The 19816-nt window shown below is 46.6% G+C and overlaps 2 protein-coding genes across 2 annotated transcripts; both read left to right on the top strand.

The window, feature by feature from the left end:
• Nucleotides 1-1526: 1526 nt before the first annotated feature.
• LOC135978101 (olfactory receptor 52P1-like) lies at nucleotides 1527-2465 on the top strand. The gene has a single exon (XM_065579148.1). The coding sequence runs from the start codon at nucleotides 1527-1529 to the stop codon at nucleotides 2463-2465; it is 939 nt and encodes a 312-aa protein (XP_065435220.1).
• Nucleotides 2466-9729: 7264 nt separating this feature from the next.
• Nucleotides 9730-10593, top strand: LOC135978105 (olfactory receptor 51G2-like). Its single transcript, XM_065579152.1, has one exon. It carries the CDS (start codon nucleotides 9730-9732, stop codon nucleotides 10591-10593), a length of 864 nt encoding a protein of 287 aa, XP_065435224.1.
• The last annotated feature ends 9223 nt before the right edge of the window (nucleotides 10594-19816 follow it).

The following is a 19816-nucleotide window of genomic DNA, read 5'->3' on the forward strand; positions in this document are numbered from 1 at the left end:
GCTGGAGTTCTGTTGCAGGTAGGGGGTGTACACAGACAGGCAGGCAGTCCTGGGGATTGTGGGGTCAGGCAGGGGAGTGTACACAAACTGGTGAGTAAACACTGGGTGTTGTGGGCCTGGGAGCAGGGTGTACATGGACAGGCGGGCAGCGCTGGAGGTTGTGGGGAAGGGAGGAGGTGTACACAAACAGGTGAGAAAATACTGGTGGTTGTTGGAGCAGGGAGCGGGGTGTACGTGGACAGGTGGGCAGCGCTGTGGGCTGTGGGTCAGGCAGGGAGTAAATGGATAGACAGACAGCACTGGTACCTGTGAGTACACAAAGCGGGGTGTACATGGACAGGTGAACAAACGCTGGGTGTTGTGGGGGCGGGGATCAGCATGTACATGGATAGGCAGGCAGCGCTGTTGAAATTGAATTTTCCTTTGTGATTGTTAGTTCAAGGGCAACGCTGAGACCTTTCCTGCCTTGAATGCATATGGGTGGGTCTCCGGGTCTCTTTTCCCTCACAAGCCACAGAACTGCAGCCTGGGAATTACAACTTTAATCAGTTTTATTTCCAATTGTTGTTGCTGTTACGTAACTTCAGGAATTTCACTGGTGACAAGAACCGTTGCTCTTTGCTTTTCAGATGGTTCAATCTCCCATCTCACTATACATGTAAATGTCCAAACCTTTCCTGATCCTTGATTAGCTCATGGTCTCAACTATGTCTTGTGGCAATGAGTTTCTCAATCTAATTAGGCATTGAGTGAAGAAAACATTCTTTTTTAATCAGTTTTGAATTTACCGCGTTTCAGTTTAATTGAATGTCCTCTTGAACTTATATTATGAGACAGGGAGAACACATTCTTGATCTACTCTCTACCAGTAAGTAATTTATGGACTTTTTTCATATACCGTCTTATTTATCTCCTTTGTAAGGTAACAATCCCAGTCTTTACAACCTCCCTCCTTGATCGTTCCCTGAACACCTCTAGTTCTGCAATATCCTGTGTGAGAAGGGTGTCCAGTACTACACAAAGAAGTCCAGAGGAGGGTGAAACATTGACAGACTGATCTCATGCATTGTATTTTCTGTATGGTTCCCCATTCCACTCCTCATGGATACCAATGTTTTGCTTAGCTTCTGTCCAGGATTGCACTGTGAGTAGGGTCTCACAAAGCTCTGTCCTGAATTCACATAGTTCAATTAGAACCTCCTAAGGTGTTTGGGGAGTTTTTCCATCCAATGGCATACATGTTGCAGTTATTGACATCCAAGTTCATCTGCCATTATGCCATCATTCACCTGGCTGGGTTAGCTCCCTCTGAAGACTTCTGTGGACTTGACTATGACCTAAATAATCTGGTGCCATCTGTAAATGTTGTCACCTCACTGCTCACCCCCCCCCATTTCTAAATTGGTAATAACTATAAAATATTTACCGTACTATTTGTCATAAAGTGTGTAACCCCTTCGCTGTGCTTCTCTCCCTTCACAGGCACCTTGAGCATTTCTGAGCCTGATAGACGCATCGACCACCTCATGGCAGCTTTCAACCTCACCCCCTCTGGCCCTTCAACATTCATCCTAATGGGCGTCCCTGGCTTGGAAGCTGCCCATGGCTGGATTTCCATCCCTTTCTCTATGTTCTACATTGTCAGCCTGTTGGGAAATTTCATGCTTCTGTTTGTTGTAGGCAAAGAGCAGACCCTGCACAAGCCAATGTACCTGCTGGTCTGCATGCTGGCGCTCACAGATATCAGCATGTCTACCTCTGTCATACCAAAGGCACTGTGTATATTTTGGTTCAATTTGAAACACATTACTATGGGTGGCTGCCTCACCCAGATGTTCTTCCTTCATACGGTTATTGTTATACAGTCAGCCGTTCTCGTGACAATGGCCTTCGATCGCTATGTTGCCATATGTAACCCTCTGAGATACACTACGATCCTCACCAACGCACGAATAGCTAAGCTAGGGCTCTTGGGTTTGATAAGAGCAGTTCTCATCATTCTGCCTATGCCCCTGTTCCTGAGTAGGCTGCCATTCTGTGCCAACCGCATTATCCCCCACATATATTGTGAGCACATAGCTGTGGCAAAGATGTCATGTGGGGACTCCACAGTCACAAGGATGTACGGCTTGGTGACAGCATTTGTAGTCATTGTGTTAGACCTGACACTCATTGCCCTGTCCTATGGTCTGATCATCAGGGCTGTCCTCAGAATCTCCTCCAAGGAAGCCCACCAGAAAGCTCTCAACACCTGCACAGCCCACATCTGTGTGATGCTGATATCTTATTCTCCCTGCCTCTTCTCCTACATGACTCAGAGGTTCAGTCAGGGAATCTCTTCCCATGTTCACGTCACCTTGTCTAACTTCTATCTCCTTGTCACTCCCATGCTCAACCCTATCATTTATGGGGTCAAAACCAAAGAGTTTCGTGACAAAGTGGGCAAATACACCTGCAGAAGGTGATCACCGGGGGCCACTGACGTTAAACCCTGTGTGACAAAAGGGGGAAAGGACATCTCATTAATCAAGAGTGCTCTGTCCCAGTTAGGCTGAACTCAGCATTGCGGATTTCCACAGTCTGAGAAGTTCCTCATATCTAATGTGTTATTACGCCATGACCAAGCACAGCTCTCTCAGTTGCTGAGTTCCCTCTCTCTGACCATCCCCTGACCTCTTTCAGTGTCACCCATCAAACCCCACACACCCTGTCTCTTGGCCTTTCCGTGACTTCCAGACCACCGGAAGATACTGCAGTTTTCTGACAGAAGTTGTGTTTCCATTAGTCCCTGTCTGAAGAGGATTCTCGTTCAGGTTGACAAACTGAAGCTACACGTTTAGATAGCCAAAGACAAAGCAAGAAACTACAGTGCTGAAATTTTGTATTATATATACAGTGATCCGGTGTACAAAATTTACCTGATTTTTCTACTTCCAATTCTTCAGTAAGCTTGGAGGATAAAACAAATATTTCAGTTGGAAAGTGTAATACAGGAAAGTTTCTGCAGGAATTGAGAACATTCTACTAGAGCTTGTTGGTGAGAGTTGTGAAACAGTTTGTTTTAGAGAACTGGACAGCTGTGTTAAACTATGATATCGCCTTTGAGTCATATTACTTACTGCTTTGCACAGTCAAATTTGGAGTCGCTTTCAGCCAGTCCTTTCAAAACACACACTAACCGTTCCCGTTGTCGAAGATGTCAAGAGTAGGTGTTGAGATTTCATGTTGGAGTTTCTGAAACAGGTGAAACAGGGATTATCACCAAGCATCCAGGTGATTGAATCACATGCACTACTAAGTCCTTCTACTGCACTCAGCCCTGCATGAGCTAGATTGGCTAATATCTCATTTTTGCCATTGGTTTGTGCATACCTTGGATAATTGGAGCAGCAGGGGAGAGTTTTGCCAATGGTTCACTGGCCGCATACTCAGGACAACGAAGTTGAGTAGTTTTGGGTTGAAGTTGTCAAACACAGGGATGCCGCTGGGGACAAAGGCTTTATTGAACTTGTCTTGTTTGCTCTTTCGTTGCTTTTCCTACCCTTTTGCAACACTGCAGTTGAAAGACTGTTTCTCAGATGAACTTGATAAAACCAAAACTGCATAAGAAGATGCAAGAGAAACGTTTAGAAAACATTCTTCATGTTAGGTGTATATGCAACGACACAAATTCTCTTGGGAACTGTTTTCACCAACAAAATTAACGATTGCACTGGTTTCTGCTGATGTATGATCAGCAGCAGAGGCATTCTATTTCTGATGAAGATAGAGAGGATCAAATGTTGTCTTTTAGATTCAACACAAAATATGGACATTGACTACCATCATTGAATGCCATTAGAATAAATATCATAATAATTGTATTGTTGTTTTTATACTCCACTTTTTTGGGGCTATTTTAGCACTGTCATTCTCTGTGGTTGTTTGAAACATTTGCCAACCCCTAGTCAGGATACTAGTACCAGTACTATAGTAGGGAGCTGTGGGGACAGAGACAGGATAGTGGACGCCGGCCGTGCCGGCAGTTGAGCACAACGAGCAGCTGGTGAGAGCAAGGTGGGGCCATGGGCAGAGGACCCATCACAGGGAGACGTCACCAGACAAGAGGGCCTTGAAGGCTGGACTCAGAAGGGGGGGACGTGAATCTGATAGGAGGGCAGATGCTGGGGAGAAGGGTCCTGCCACCTAGACCCTGAGGGTGTGTGGCCACTGCCAGAGCAGGTGTCTTACCTGTATCATAACAGAGCGGCCAGTGCCTGGGCAGGAGACCTGGAATGTGTGAAGAACAGACTGCGATCTTTCCTTATATCCCATAAACAGCTGTTTGTGATGTTCCTGTGCCCACTGAGCGGGGTCCCTTGTTTCCTTGAACCTTTCCCATTTTTTCCTTATTTTTCTTACAGTTGCTGTTTAATAAATTATATTTGGTTTGAACTTAATGTAATGATCAGTGGGTCAGGGAAGTGTCTGGTGTGAAGAGAGTACCCCGGAGTGGGGACACCCTAGCACCTGTCCTAAGTGACCACAATGAGACTGGGGGTTCAGCCTCCCAGGAATCCTGGACCCAGCTGTGTCACCATTATGAGGACTCTGCCACACAGGCGAGTGGAAGGGGAGTCCTTGAGGTCAGGCAGGCCTCTGGGTAAAGGAGTGGGGACTCAGACCGTTTTACTAGCCAGTTCCCCTGAGGTAATGTAGAAGCCAGGAAAGTTCTTCACAATAGTTCTGTTGACCCTGAATTTATGGGCTAGTTTATTACGACTTGTCAATGATCTGACCAGAAGATATTTAGGTTCTTGTCCCAATCCAGGCCACAGGGTTAGAGAACACAGAGATTTCAACGTCATGAGAGGACTCTCAGATTGTGTGGCAGATATACTGAGGACAATACCAAATTGTTAAGATCTTTATTAAAATGAATAAAAGAATAATAAACAATATAAAACACAGTGTCACAAAGAAGTAATACAATTCTATGACCCCTGGTGGTACCATCTCTATTCTAAAAGACTACTTAAACTTGCATACTCACACTCTTCCAAGAAGACCTGGTAGTGCGAGACAAAGGACCAGCCTAGTCTCTGGCATGCCTGATGAATTTGATGGTCCAGGCTTCCCAAGTTGGTAGGGATTAGGTTTGAGTGTTGAGCAGCTAAGCTGTATTGCAAAGCTGAGCTGACAGAAGATAGGAAAGAGCCACCCTCCTGCATGATTGTTTACCCTCTTATAGGGTCCTGGCATTACCACAATCAGGGCCCAGCCTACCATGCCCAAATCTTATTTCCTTACCCAGATAAATCTTCGGGTACACTTACTCTATAGATTAACATATTACAACATATACACCTCTCCCCGATATAACGCTGTCCTCGGGAGCTAAAAAAACTTACCGCGTTATAGGTAAAACTGCATTATATCGAACTTGCTTTGATCCACCGGAGTGCGCAGACCCCACCCCCACCCTGGAGTGCTGCTTTACCGCGTTATATCTGAATTTGTGTTATATCAGGTTACATTATATCGGGGTAGAGGTATATTCATACATAGTAATATCGATTATCTCATCCCCAAAACCGTTACCCTTGTCCTAATTTATGACTTCCATGTACTGTGGTGTACCCTGCAGTTACTGGTCTGTTCCAGACTTATGGTAAACATATTCAATTCTTTGTTCGCTTCCCTATTCAGTTCCCCAAATTTAAGAGGGGCAACTGGTAGGCCATTTATCTATGCCAAAGGTTACAAACCCTTATACTGACTTCCTCTAGATAATCATACAGGATACAGGCCTGCAGGTTCATTGCGTTACAGCCAACTATTATGAATAACTATTATGAATAACATATACTGGAATTCAGCATAAACAAACCCCAAGAAAATAATATAATCAATCAAACCAAAAACACATTGTAGCAAGCTAGCAAACTGGCCTTATTGGCTACAGTTCCCCACTTAACTTAGGGAACTGGGACAAACCGATGGGTGGGATTTCAGTGACATTTAAAGAGATGTGTAACTTGTGAAATCTTCATATAAATGATAAAAGCTGAAATGTGTAACTTTGGGGAGCACACTTTCTGAGTAAGGGGAATGCAACATCACTGCACAAGACAGCTTCCAAAAAGCTGGTATCATATGCACCTTTTTCTTGTATTATTTTATTATGGGGTTAGAGAAGTAAACCTGATATTATTGATTTGGCCTCTTGAACATATTTCATTACAAATGAAAGCTTGGTCAAGCAATTGACTACACAATTGATCAACAACCAGTATGAATCCCTCCTTCCTCTCAGATTCAGAGTTTAGACACAATGAAGGCACCCACGGAAATAATTCTCCTGAGCAAAAGTGCTGTTGAAGTTTATGAGCCTTCAGCATTAAAGAAATTAATGGAAAATTTTAGTTTTGTTTTTATTATTGTGCTCCAAAGCAAGATTCTGGACATGGGAAATGCTGTTTCAAAACTGCTACAATCCAAAGACACAGACCTGTTCAAAGCAGCAGGATTACTTCCCAATGTCACTGAACTTGCAGCTACATTTCAAATAGAGTTCAAAGAAGCCAAATGTTCAGCAAGTAAATTATCAGGAAAATGGGGCAGACAAATCAAGTCTGAGGAAAAGTGCTTGAGAAAGGCAGAAAGGCAGGGGAGCTGCTCGTTTTGTGGCAGACCAGCGAGGAAAGCAACCATCAGCTCCAAGGGAGATGAGCTGAGGGAAGGCAGAATTTCTCCCTGAACAACTGCCCAAAAGAGTGAAATGGAGGGGCCGATGGCCTGTGAGGGGCAGGACAAATGGCAGCCCCTTTTGTCCCCTCAGGGCAGGGGATATGGAGGGGATGATGGTGTGCAAAGGGCTGGGGGATGGAGCTGATGATAAGTTGAGGGGAGCTGGTCATGGGGACCTGGAGGAAAGATACAGTGCCGGGAGGAGTTGGAGTCAGGACAAGGAAGACGTAGAAGAGGCCAGGAGTAGGAGAATTGGTGGCCGGAATGGAACCATGCAGGAAAATGACAACACAAAGGAGGACAGGGGACTGCAGGGCAGAACCGAGGGGCTGGGAGTGCAGGATGAAGTCCTTGGGGCCTGGAGTGGGGAAATGGGTGACAAGGTGAGGAGGGGCTCCTGTGGGGAGGAATGGCATTGATGAGGAGAGAGGATTACTGGGATGGAGAAGGGGCTGCTTAATGCTCATGGTTGGAGGGGGGCTTGATGGACTATGGAGGAGAATGGATGGATGTGCGGTTTGCATTGTGGGTTCCTAGGGGGATGTATGTTGTGGCTGCACAATACCTCGGGGGCTGTGGGAGATTCCCTGGAACTGTGGGGAGATCTGGCTGCTTTGTTTAAATTGCACAATACAATAAATTGTTTCAAATCCAGTTAATGGAAAGATTACAAGTTCACCCACCCATGTGCCGTACGGTACACACTTGGTGGTGTCGATCCACAATAGTACGTGTGGAATTTTGGCTCGTTAAAGCACAGGCATCTCCAGGTCTGTCAGTCTGGCACCTTTCACAAGAACTAACTTCTCTTTGAGGAAAAAAAAATCAGGGTCAAATCCTGACCGAGAGCACGTAAGTGCCAGTCTCCTGACTCACATAGTTACATCATTTAAACCAGCTCTGGGATGGACGATTGCTGAATATTGCGAAATATCTTGTGAATTGGGTTACCCCTTAATCTCGGAAGCTGCACCAGTCGGTGCAGAAATACTTCAAATCATTTACCTTTTAGGTATTTTCCATTTCTGCTGGTTGAGCTAAAACGTGTAACAATGAGATCAACGGTGATTCCCAATTGATTAACTGATCCTCAAGGGCTTTTACCCGCTGCGCTATAAATACTTCCACACTGCGTGTCTGACAGAAAGAGGGAATGTTTCTGAGCAGAGCGTTTAAGCTCTACTTACTCAGGAGTAAATGCTGAACACTCTCCAGCCTCTATTTTAGTGGCTTTGGTAAGTGCGCTGATCATATTGTATCTATTTCATTTATTTTAATGGGCAGTCTCAACTGCTTGAAATGTTTAATCTGTAAACAATGAGAATTGCAAATTTTTATTATCAGCGTCATTATTAGTTATTTTATAGAAGACCCAAAGCCCTAGGAGGACGGGTCCCTGCCTTGTGGTGCTTGCAATCTGAGAGGCCAGTGGTGCAAACATTACCCATGTCGCGTGGAATTTTCCATGAGTGAAGAACACAAAACCTAGTGTAAGCCAGCTTGTGTTTTTAACTCCCTGTGGCACTTTTTTGTAAGTATCATTGACTTGCCTGGGGCTGTGTACGGTAACAAGGAACCTAGGAATGGCCATACCACATCCAAACTGAGGTCTATTTAGACCCATAACTTGACTTGACAGACACTTAACAGCAAGGGGTGCAATTAGCCCTGGAGTGGCAAATACTGACTAACCTGCCTGTAGTTTCTAGCTAAAGGGAGAGTGTGCTGTAACCTCTGAAAGGGTGACTTGCACTTCGTGCAGCTTCCGGAGGCATGGTGCTTGCTTGGAATATAACACCTCCCGGAGTGTCTGCTAGGATACCATACGTGGGAAAATCAAACTCTTTGTCTTTGCTCCAACAAAACTTAACTTCAATGAGGGTTTTGCTGGGTAAGGGCCAGTTGAGCCAGTTGATGTCCCTAGGAGTCCTGCACATAACTGAGGATAGGGTTTTTCACAGTAAACTTTGCACATGGCAAAAATCCAGGTTGAGGAATGCTGGCTCTCTGCACGGAGTGGATCTCACCCAGTGTGAGCAAAGGAGACATCTAGAATGAAGACAGTACACAGCTAACATTCACAGTCTTCAGCTGCTCCTTTTCTTTTGGTCCCCTTCCCCTCCAATACTAACATAATGTACAACAGTAGGGGCAGGCTGGCGTTTATAGCTAAAACACAGCAGAGCTGGATTTTGTTCCCTGTTCTGCCACAGCCTCCTTGTGTGTCTTTGGACACTCACTGTCAGTCATCACTGAGTAGTTTGTATGAACACTTCTCAGCCCATGGGCCATTCACAAAACATATAATTTTTCTCCTGTCAAATACGTAAACCATTTACTTTTTTATGGTGGACCCAAGCTAAACAGTTGAGATCTGGATCCAGACTGAAACCTTGTTCCAAAATGCACGGGTGTTCTGATCCAATGTTTTGGTTCAGGTCCACTCTGCTTTTCTTATGTGCCATTTAATAATGAGTTCATACAAGTCTTCATATGCCAAGCTCCATCTAGGGGAGAGGGTGTGGTCCAGTCTAATGAAGGGGCACTCATCTGAGAGCTGGGAGACCTGAGTTCTGTCACTGATCTCCTGTGTGGCCTTGCACAAGTTGCTTACCTGTTCTGTGCTTTAGTTTCCCCCTCAGTTAAATGAGGATCTACATCCTCCTTTCTCTGAGTGTCAATGGGCTTTGAATCAGACCCATTGATACTTGTGCTCTTTTGTAAATCACTTTGAGATTTATGAATGCAAAGCTCTATATAAGAACAGGATATTATTAGTAATGGAATTTTATAACTGAGATGGGGATCTGTGAGTACCACAAGGGTTTTTAATCAAAGTACTGACTCCAACCTGTCTGAAGAGCAGTGGCAGGATGGGCCATATTTTCTGTCATGGTGTCACGTATTTTTAATAATGTTGTTTTTAATTGTAGGGAATGTGGTTTAATAAACTGATCAGAACCTCCCCAGTGCATCATGCCAACCTGCAATGAAACCAACATGAGTAATGCAACATTCCTCCTGGCAGGCATCCCAGGGCTGGAAGCTGATGGTCCCTGGATCTCCATCCCCTTCTGTTCCATGTACCTCATTGCAATTTTAGGAAACGGTCTGATTCTGTTTGTGATAAAGACACAGCAGAATCTCCATGAGCCCATGTACTTGTTCCTTTCTATGTTATCTGTCACTGACCTTGGCTTGTCTGTTTCCACCTTGCCAACAACGTTCAGCATCTTCTTGTTTAACACCAGAGAAATTGGCATTGATGTCTGCCTGGCCCAACTTTTCTCTATTCACACTTTCTCCGTCATGGAATCCTCTGTACTATTAGCTATGGCATTTGATCGTTTTGTTGCAATACGCTACCCGCTGAGATATACTTCGACTTTAACCAGTGCAAGGATAGGAAACATAGGGCTGGCGATAATAATCAGGAGTAGTGGTCTGCATATCCCATCTGTCATTCTTCTCAAGAGGTTGCCCTACAGCAAGATCCAACCTCTCTCTCATTCATATTGTTTGTATCCAGATGTGATGAAAATGGCCTGTGCAGATACTACGCCCAGCAGCTTCTATGGTTTGTTTGTTGTCCTTTCTTCTCTGGGTTTAGACTCAGTGCTCATTGTCTTGTCTTACATCATGATCCTTCAGACCGTACTGAGTATCACATCCTGGCAAGAGCGTCTCAAGGCTCTGAACACCTGTGTCTCCCACATCTGTGTCACCCTGCTTTTCTACACCCCGCTGATCAGTTTGTCTATGATTAACAGGTTCGAGAAAAAGGCTCTTCCTCAGAGTCAAATTCTTCTGTCTTATCTCCACCTCCTCCTCCCCCAGTGCTCAATCCCATTGCATACAGCATAAAAACCAAAGAGATTCGTAAACGAATCATGAAGATCTTTCAAAACTATTCCACTAACAGACTCCAATGGGGGCACTGATTTGGTCTGTCTAGTCTGTCTATCTAGGAGCCAATATGGCCCATGGTGTCCAAGTGCATCTGTCACGCTGAACCAGCGAGGATTAAGCAACCAGCAGGCTGGTTGAACTAAAAGCAACTTTAAAGACATATTAAAAAAATATTGAAATGGTAAACAGGGCCATTCCTTGTAGATAGCTAGCAAAGCCATGGTAAATAAATTAGAGTTCTTGAAATATAGGCCTGTATTGTTAGAGAATCAGAAGTAGATACTAATTGTATTTGTCTGGGTTTACCTATATCTTATTAGAAGTTCAACAATGTGACCAAATTAGCTTGTAGATGCTAAATTTCAGTTCCTATAAGTAATGTTTCATTACTTATTGTCTTGATTCAGAGGTCAAAAGGGGATATAAACATTTAGATGAAACTTATGGTGTAATAATATCATTGTTTTTATTTCTCTTTGAAGTTTGTAATAAACTACCTGTGAATCTCTTCAATGATTAATTGCCTTATGCTAAAAATGCTAATAGTTATCAATGTATACATAGGAAATAGAGATTTATTTCAAAGCAACAATGCACATTACCTATTCTTCATCTAAGGAAGGCCTGTTGTGATCATTTGTGGACAAGAGGCTAATCTGCTGAACTTCAGTTATAAAGGGACTTTGGGGCCTGATCCTTGCTATCTCAGATCTGCTTAAACTTTGTCAGGGGAAATTCAAGAGACAAGATGGAGGACTTCTGCATTAGCCCTGCAATTCTTATGGAAGAATGTGAAAAAAACTCTGCATATGGACTGCCTATTGGACTATGACTTTTTCCATGAATTCCAGAAGGATTTCAACAAATCGGCAGCCTCACCATTTCTGCTTTGAAACTGGCATATGAACTGGACTCATATGTGTATGTATAATGATCTTTTAACACAGTAACTCTCTTCCTTTTCTTTTTAAATAAATCTTAGATTAGTTAATAAGAATTGGCTGTAAGTTTTCATTTGACCTGGTGTGTAATGTGTCCAATCTCTTGAGAGTGGTAGAACTTACAGATGGTGAATGAGATTTTAAATAACCCTCACTAGATGGACTTGGCTGTCTTGGTGGGAACCAAAGGCTAGATTGATTAAAGAGAACTATATTTTGACTTCTTGGTATCCAATAAGGTATTATAGAAGCTGTTTGGTTACTGTTTTGGTGAATCATTTATAAGAATAAGCCATCAGTTTGGGGAATTGTCTGCCCTGTTCCTTGCAGTTTGCCCTAATTGAGCATTCTCAGTATATCCCCTCCAGCGACAATGGTCACAGCCCCCGAAAAGTAAATATTGTATTGTTCGCCCCAAAAAATCCCAGTTAGCAAAACTGCAGTCCTGTACCCTTAAAGCTTCTCGTTCATGAATAAAGTGTATCCTGTTTTGTACAGGGAATTAAGTTGTTCAGTGGAATACATATAAGGAAGAAAGAGTTTTAAGGGAGGAAGACTACATGCATTCATTCCTAAACTACTTAGCAGGTTGACTTGTAAATTCTCTGAAAACTCATTCTGCACTCAGATAGTAAGTGTTGCAGTGTTGGCTGAGGCTACACCATATTTTTCATAGATACAGAGGTTGAATCCTTGCTCTAAGAGAAAAACTTGACTCAGCTTTAACTATGGCTTCACTATTGATGCCACCATAATAAAATATAATTTTTCAGCATTTTTACCTTGCTCTTAATTGTAAATAATTGTTATTAATATTTACTTATTTGTTGAAATCCTTCCTTAATATGTCTTTTATTAATGAAATCTGCATACCATGAAGCCTTCTGTTAATGTGTTCCGCACAAGCAGGTCACAGATCTTCCATTCTCAGGCTGGAAATTCTCTTCAACCTGGGACCACCTCCCCAGTTCAGTCTTTGTTCTCTAGATATGTTTCCAGGTGTTGAGTTGTGAGGGGAGTGAAGACAAAGAGATGATGTCACTTCCCCCTTTTATAACTTCTTCTAACTTGCTGAAAAGATTCTTTGCTATGCGGTGAGTCAGCCTCCATTGTGTACGTGCTATCTCTGACCAGGTGTCCAATTTTTTACCAGAACGCCTGGTCGAAAAGGGATACTGGTGGCTCCGGTCAGCACCGCCGACTGGGCCGTTGACTGTCCGGTTGGCGGTGCCGCACAGGAGTGCTGGCAGGCTCCCTGCTAGCCTCCATGCTGCGCGACTCCCGAAAACAGTGGCATGTCCCGTCTCCAGCTCCTATGCGTAAGGGCAGCCAGGAGCTCCGCATGCTACCCCCACCCCAAGCGAACCGCAGCCAATGGGAGCTGCAGAGGTGGTGTCTGCGGATGGGGCAGCGCGCACAGCTGCCTGGTTGCACCTCCATGTAGGAGCCAGCAAAGGGACATGCTGCTGCTTCCTGTAGCCACCTGAGGTAAGCGTCTCCCAGAGCCTGCACCCCTCACCCCTGAACCGCTCAGACCCAGCCTGGATCATGCTCCTACACCCCAAACTCCTCATCCCCAGCCTCACCCCAGAGTCTGCACCCAGTCAGACCCCTAACCCCGCCCACATACCCCAACTCCCTGCCCCAGCCTGGAGCACCCACCCGCACAGTGAACCCCTCATTTCTGGCTGCACTTCCCTATACATCAGTTCCTATACAGTTCCTATAAGAAACATCTTTATTCTTTACCCCTACTCCAAGCCCCTTCCCAATTTTTCCATGTTGCTTCTTTCCAGCAGTTTCCCCACTGCCTTCCCTCCCTGGCGACTTGGGCAGATTCTCTCATGGATTTCCCTGCTTCTTATAGGCACTGTCTCTGGGTACACTAACCTGACCTGCTCCTTGTGGTTCACTCCAGCCTGCCTTCTCCCAGCCCTTCCCAGAGTGAAGGAGTTCCTCTTACTTCTCACGACTGGGTCAGCTGCCTGAGTTCTCTTGTCTCCCTGTGTAGTCCTCTCGGACCGCTCACAGCTGAGATCACTAATTGTAATTAAGGCTAAGATTTGGTCATGGTTATTTTTAGTAAAAGTCATGGACGGATCACGGGCAACAACAAAAAAATGTACGGAAGCCGGTTACCTGTCCCTGACTTTCACTAAAAGTAACTGTGACAAAATGGGGCTGAGCCCAAGCCCTGCTGCAGGCGGGGAGGGATGGGGGTCCAGCACCTGTGTCCCCAAGCAGCCAGCACACACACAGTCTCTGTGTCTCACACACACACACACACAGTCTCTGTGTGTCTCTCATACACACACACACACACATACAGTTTCTGTGTCTCACACACACAGAGTCTGTCTCACACGCAGGCTGTGTGTCACACACACACACACTGTCTCTGTGTCACACACACACAGTCTCTGTGTGTCTCACAGACACACACACTCAGTCTCTGTCTCTGTCTCTTTCTCTCTCTCTCACACACACACACACTTTCTGTGTCACACCCCTCCCAACACTGGTGTTGTTGTTACTTCTTGGGACTTCCTGCAATGCACATATATTCTCTGTAATTTTATTCTTTCAAAGTGTGTTATTTTAGTTTTTTTATTGGTCTATGCATTTCATAATTTTTATTTCTCTCTTACACTTAAATTTAATTATTTCAGTAGCGAGTTCGAAAATGCCTAACTTGTCCTGGCTGGAGTAATTATCCCTACTGGTAACTTTTAAAAAAATATATTATATCTAGGTTTTATGTTTCTACTGGTGGTGCACATCTGCACCTTACCTTGGTGCATATAACAAAATTTATTCCACACATGGGTGGAAAAAATTAGAGGGAACATTGTCCAGCACCCACTTCCATTACGGCTGACAGCTCCAGGGTCCCTGGTAGCTGGTAGCTCCAGGGTCCCCCAGAGTCTGTGGCTGCTCAGATCTATGGGGATCACCTCCCTGCTGTTGTGGCTCCGAACTCCAGGGCCGGTGGCTAAGCTCTCTGGGGCCTCCTACAGTGGCTGAGAGCCTCTGGGTCTAGCATCTCAGAGCTCTGGGTCCCCCTACTGCCGCAGAAGCTCAGAGCTCCAGGTCCCCCCATGGCAGCTTAGAGCTGTGGGCTCCCATTGTCTGTGATGCCTCAGAGCTCCAGGGCCCCCACCGGCTGACAGTTCCAGCCCCGCCACCCTGGGCCTGAAGCAGAAAATGTCATGGAGGTCATGGAAGTCATGGATTCCATGACTTCTGTGACATAATCTTCACCTTCATTATAATTAAGTTGTCAGATCAGGACCAGCTGATAAATAAAGAGAAGGGACGTGGATGTTGGTTCCCTTGCACGTGGCCTGTCCCTGCCCCATCTCTGGTTAACAGATCTACGGGCTGTGAAAAAAGTTGCACAGCTTTTCTGCAATTGCAGTCCTGGCTCTTCCTGAGCGCTCTGGGTGCTGCGTGATCCAGGGGGGCTGCAGCAGCCATGGACGGACACCCCCTGCCCCTACACCCTCAGCAGTGTGCCTGTGACTGAGTCGTGTCAGTGACGTGACTAATGCAGGAGGCCCATGAGCGGCCGTTCAGGCAGCCCCTGCCCCTGCATTGATGGCTGAGCACACAGCACACCTGGTAAGCCCAGAGCTGTGTGTGTGAGTGCACAGGAGTCCTGGAAAGAGACTCAGGCCCAGATTCTCTCCCCCTCGCCTCCCTTTGTACTGCCCCAGTAACCCAAAGGTTTGGAAATGACCTCAACTCCTCCCTCGAGGCCCGGCTCGTTCCTATGCCAGCTCAGCCCATTCGGAGTAGGATGACCACCTTTTCAAAAGACACATGGAGGAGCCCTGTCCCCCCTCAGTGGCACCACCCTGCCTCTCTTCTTCCACCTGAGGCCCCACCCCCTGCTCCTTCTCTTCCTCCATGGCCCCGACCCTACCCAGGCTGGAAGCTGGAGCCTTGTCGTGGCAAGAGATATCCAGAGAGTCCTGATGTTTCACTTCCCTGGGCAGGAGGGCGAGGGGACATGAGAGCATCTCCTAGTCCGTGTTCCCACCCACCAGGACCCGCCATACATTGAAGGTGGCGATTCCGGGGCTCCCCACAGTGACCTGAGGCCTGAGGTAAAGAGGAGGAAAAGGGGGAAGGGCCTCAGGAGAAGGGGAGGAACAGGGGGTGGCTGGATCTAAGGGGAAAATGAGCAGGGGATGTGGCAAGCCTGAACCAATGCAGACCCCAACAAGGAGGTCGTGGGGAACTCCTGAGTAAAGGAGGACGATGGAGCTGGAGGGTAGGAGAGGCACCTGAGTCACAGAGCAGTGCCCGGACCACAAGTCCAGCCTTCCAGCTATCTGAGTGGTGACAGTCCCAGCTGGAGTCTCTTCTGTGCCAGAAGAGCTCCCCACTGTGCTACACAGAGCGGGGATGGCAAGGAGACAGTTACAGTGATTGATTCACTGGCCTGTTCTCCCCCCTGTATCAGGGGAGTATAGAGCAGCCTGGGGGCTGGGCTGACCTCTGCCCAGTGGTAACGGCTTCCAAGAGCACAGCACATTCTGGCCACATCCCAGCAGATGGGTGTCACCCCAGAGTGCCCCCTTGGGGCCTGAGGTGGCCCTGCACATGCCCTGCCCTTCCGTCTAAGCTCCTTGCAATGACGTACTCTCAGCCTGGAATACTTGAAAGCCCCCTTTGTGGGGTCACATTAATTCAGTCTCCTCCAAAACACAGGCTCTCCTACCTTACAGCCCCATCCTCCTCCTTTACTCAGGAGCCCTCCCACACCCACCCTGCTTGCTGGGGTCAGCATTTGTTCAGGCTTGCCACACCCACTACCCCATCTCTTTTCCTGAGGCCCTACCCCATCTCTTATCAGAAGGCCCTTCCCCTTGTTCCTCCTCTTCCCCTGAGGCTCCATCCCCCAGCCACATCAGAGCTAGACTGTGGTAAGAGCTGCTCCGGGAGCCCAGGCCCCTGTGGGGAGCCCCGGGCTCTCCACCTTTCCTGGATTTTAAGTTCTGGAGTGTGGGCACACAGGCTGGGGTCTTTCCTTCAGTCCCCCAGTGAACTGCCCAGGGCAGATGGAGGGTTTTGACTTCTCAGAGTGGCTCTGGATCCTGGCAACTCTCACCATGTCCCAGCTCTGGCTTCTGGTCTGGAGAGGGTGCAGAGCCTTCACCAGTGAGGAGGACCAGGGGGTGGGGTCTTGGTGGAAGAGATGGGGCGGGGGAAGGGATCCTCGTGGGTGGAGGAAGAGTAGAGAGGCAGTGGGGACGGTGCTCCTGCAGGTGTCTCGCTTTTGTCTTTTGAAAAGATGGTCACTCTACGCAGAATGGGCTGGGCTGGGATTGGAGCTAGAGGTGCCTCTGCGGGGGAGTTGAGGACCATTTCCAACCATTTTCAGTGCAGCACAAATGGATGGTGGGAAAAGGGAATCTGGGCCTGAGTCTCTTTCCAGGACTCGTGTGTGTCAGACCCTCACTCACACACGCAGCTCTGCTCTGCCTCGGTGAGGAGGGGGCTCAGCACGTGTGTGGTGTGCAGAGCCATCAATGGGGCCGGGGGGCCTGAATAGCTTCTCCTGGGTCTCCTCCATGAATCATGCATCGGACACGACTCAATCACTAGCACCTGGCTGAGGAGGTAGGGGAAGGATGGGTGACCGTTCCCTTTCAATAGCCCCTGTCCACAGCTGGTGCAGTGCTCATGGATCACGCCGCACCCAGAGGGTTTGGGAATCACCAGGACGGTGACTGCAGAACAGCTCTGCAGCTTTTTTCATGGCCCATTGGATATTTAACTAAAGACAATGGGACAGTGACAGGCCAGGTGTAATGGGAAACAACACAAACATCCCTTCTCTTTATTGAGTGTATCGACAGGAATTCTGAGATCAGAGCAGCCACCGATTCTTGCATCTGAAGAAGTAAGGTTCTTACCCACGAAAGCTTATGCTCCCAATACTTCTGTTAGTCTTAAAGGTGCCACAGGACCCTCTGTTGCTTTCTAGGTATGGAAGATGAATTTTTAAACCTGGTTCAAGCCTTACACAGAATTCCTGCTTATAGCATTGCTGCTTCATGTTTCCTTGTCTGAAGAACAACAGACAAAGGGAAAGTTTCTTTCCCAATTTTAAAAAGTTTTAGCCTTCCCATTGGCATTTTTGGTCAGGTGTCCACTCCCTTTTCTTTTACCTGTGGGTTTGTTAACCCTTTACAGGTAAAGGAAGCAGAGAACAGACACCAAGAGGGATTTTACAGCTAACTGGCTGGATGGATGTTCATAAAAGGGAGCTACCCTCACTCCCCACTTCATTTATCACACGCCCCCCCAAATCACAGATGGTGCTGGCTATCCTGGTTCAGGTCGGGTCCATACTGGCTGGGATTTCTTCCTGGAGGTTTAGGAAACAGAGTTTATAAGTTACATGCAATGCTAATTTTACTAATTACATGAAGAACTAAACAGAACTTTTCACATTTGAAGGACTACAATGACTTAGAATGCAGCGACATTTTTACGTGGCTGATTCTGGGAACCCTTCCCAGGAGAGTGCATCAGCCATTTTGTTAGAGGCTCCTGAAATGTGTTGTATCACAAAATCAAAGTACTGAAGAGCTAAACTGCACCGAAGATGTTTTTTGTTAGTCTCTTTGACTGTGTGAAGCCACTTCAGTGCAGCATGGTCAGTCTACAGGTGGAAACACCGTCACCAAATGTATGGGCGTAGCTTTTTCAGAGCATACACAATGGCGTAACATTCTTTTTCTGAGACTGACCAGTGGCTTTGACTCTCAGAAAGTTTTTTGCTGATAAACATGACAGGATGAAATTGTTGATGTGGTCCTTACTGCATTAAAACTACTCCTACACCACGCTCGGACGCATCTGTGGTTGCCCATGAATCTGAGAATATCGCCAGTGCATTTCGCAGTCCGAAAGGGAGCTACCCCCTCACCTTCATTTATCACACATGCCCTCGCATGCCCTACTGAGTCATAGCATATTTGTTAGTCTCTAAGGTGCCACAAGTACTCCTGTTCTTTTTGAGTCATAACAGCCATTACCCATAGGCTGTCTGGCGCATTCTCAGGAAGGCTCACCTGGTGGGGGATAAACTTCTCCTAAGGCCTATTGTTTCCTCTAATGGCCCATTACCCTGAACTGGCCCTTCACAACTAGTTGTCTTCAATAGAAACATTCTACTTAGTGGTCGTCAAGCTACATTTGAAATACAGATACATAGTCAATGTTCATAAGTTCAGATATAAAAATGATACATGCACACAAATAGGATCATCATATTCTGAAAACCATAACTTTTCCATAGACATGTCACAGGACATATTTTGTACAAGATACGTTATAACTATGTCATAATCATATCACAATGATACTTCTGGGATGAATATGGGGGCAGTGTCACAACCGCCTCTTCATGGTGCATATAACAAGCTCAGGTTCTTTGGGAAAAGACATACTTTTCCCCAGGTTGGCTTCAGGTCTCAAGAGAGGTGGTGCGGCTGTGTGTGTGTGGGGGGGAGGACCCCTACAGAGTTACAGCAATAGGCAAGAGCATTTCATGGGAGTGGGAGGCTTAATGCGAGCATCTGGGGTCCCTTGTTTTCTCTTTGGGAACTATAGTCTCCCTAAGGGGCTACTCAGTGTGGGAGGCTGATGGAGGGCTACTTCCGCTTAGTGGCCTGGTCCTGTAGCATGAGGGACAGAGGCTCATGGTTTGAGGTGGAGCTGGGCTGGAAAATACACAACATTTTCACCCAACTAAAATGTTTCCTTTGCATCCTTTTTTGGGTGAGTTTTCATAGAAAATGGATCATTGTTCTCTGAAAGCTCAGCTGCCATGATGCTGCCCAGCTGCAGCTGCCTGGATCCCCAAGAGAAAGTTGAGGCTTTTCATCTGCCTCGTCCTCGTCACGTAAATGAAGGTGGCACTGACGGCGTCTATGGCTGCACTCTGGGAATGGAAAGGTCGAAACCACCCGACCAGTCTATGGCTGGGGTATTGTGCCCATCAGCTACTCTAACCAGCCCTCCCATCTCTGTGCAGCCCCCTCCACCCTGTACAAAGCCCCTTCAGCAGATCCTACGGGCAGTGGCTACTCTGACAGGCACTGGAAGCACATCTCTGATGAACCTGTGCTAGCAAGGGGCTGGAGAGGGTCCTAGAGCGGTTGCGGAGGCCCAGAGATTGGGGGTGGGGGGCTAGCTACCAGTGGATCACTGAGATCTGT

Source organism: Chrysemys picta, unplaced genomic scaffold (assembly GCF_011386835.1).
Source record: "Chrysemys picta bellii isolate R12L10 unplaced genomic scaffold, ASM1138683v2 scaf117, whole genome shotgun sequence".
Lineage (NCBI taxonomy): Eukaryota > Metazoa > Chordata > Testudines > Emydidae > Chrysemys > Chrysemys picta.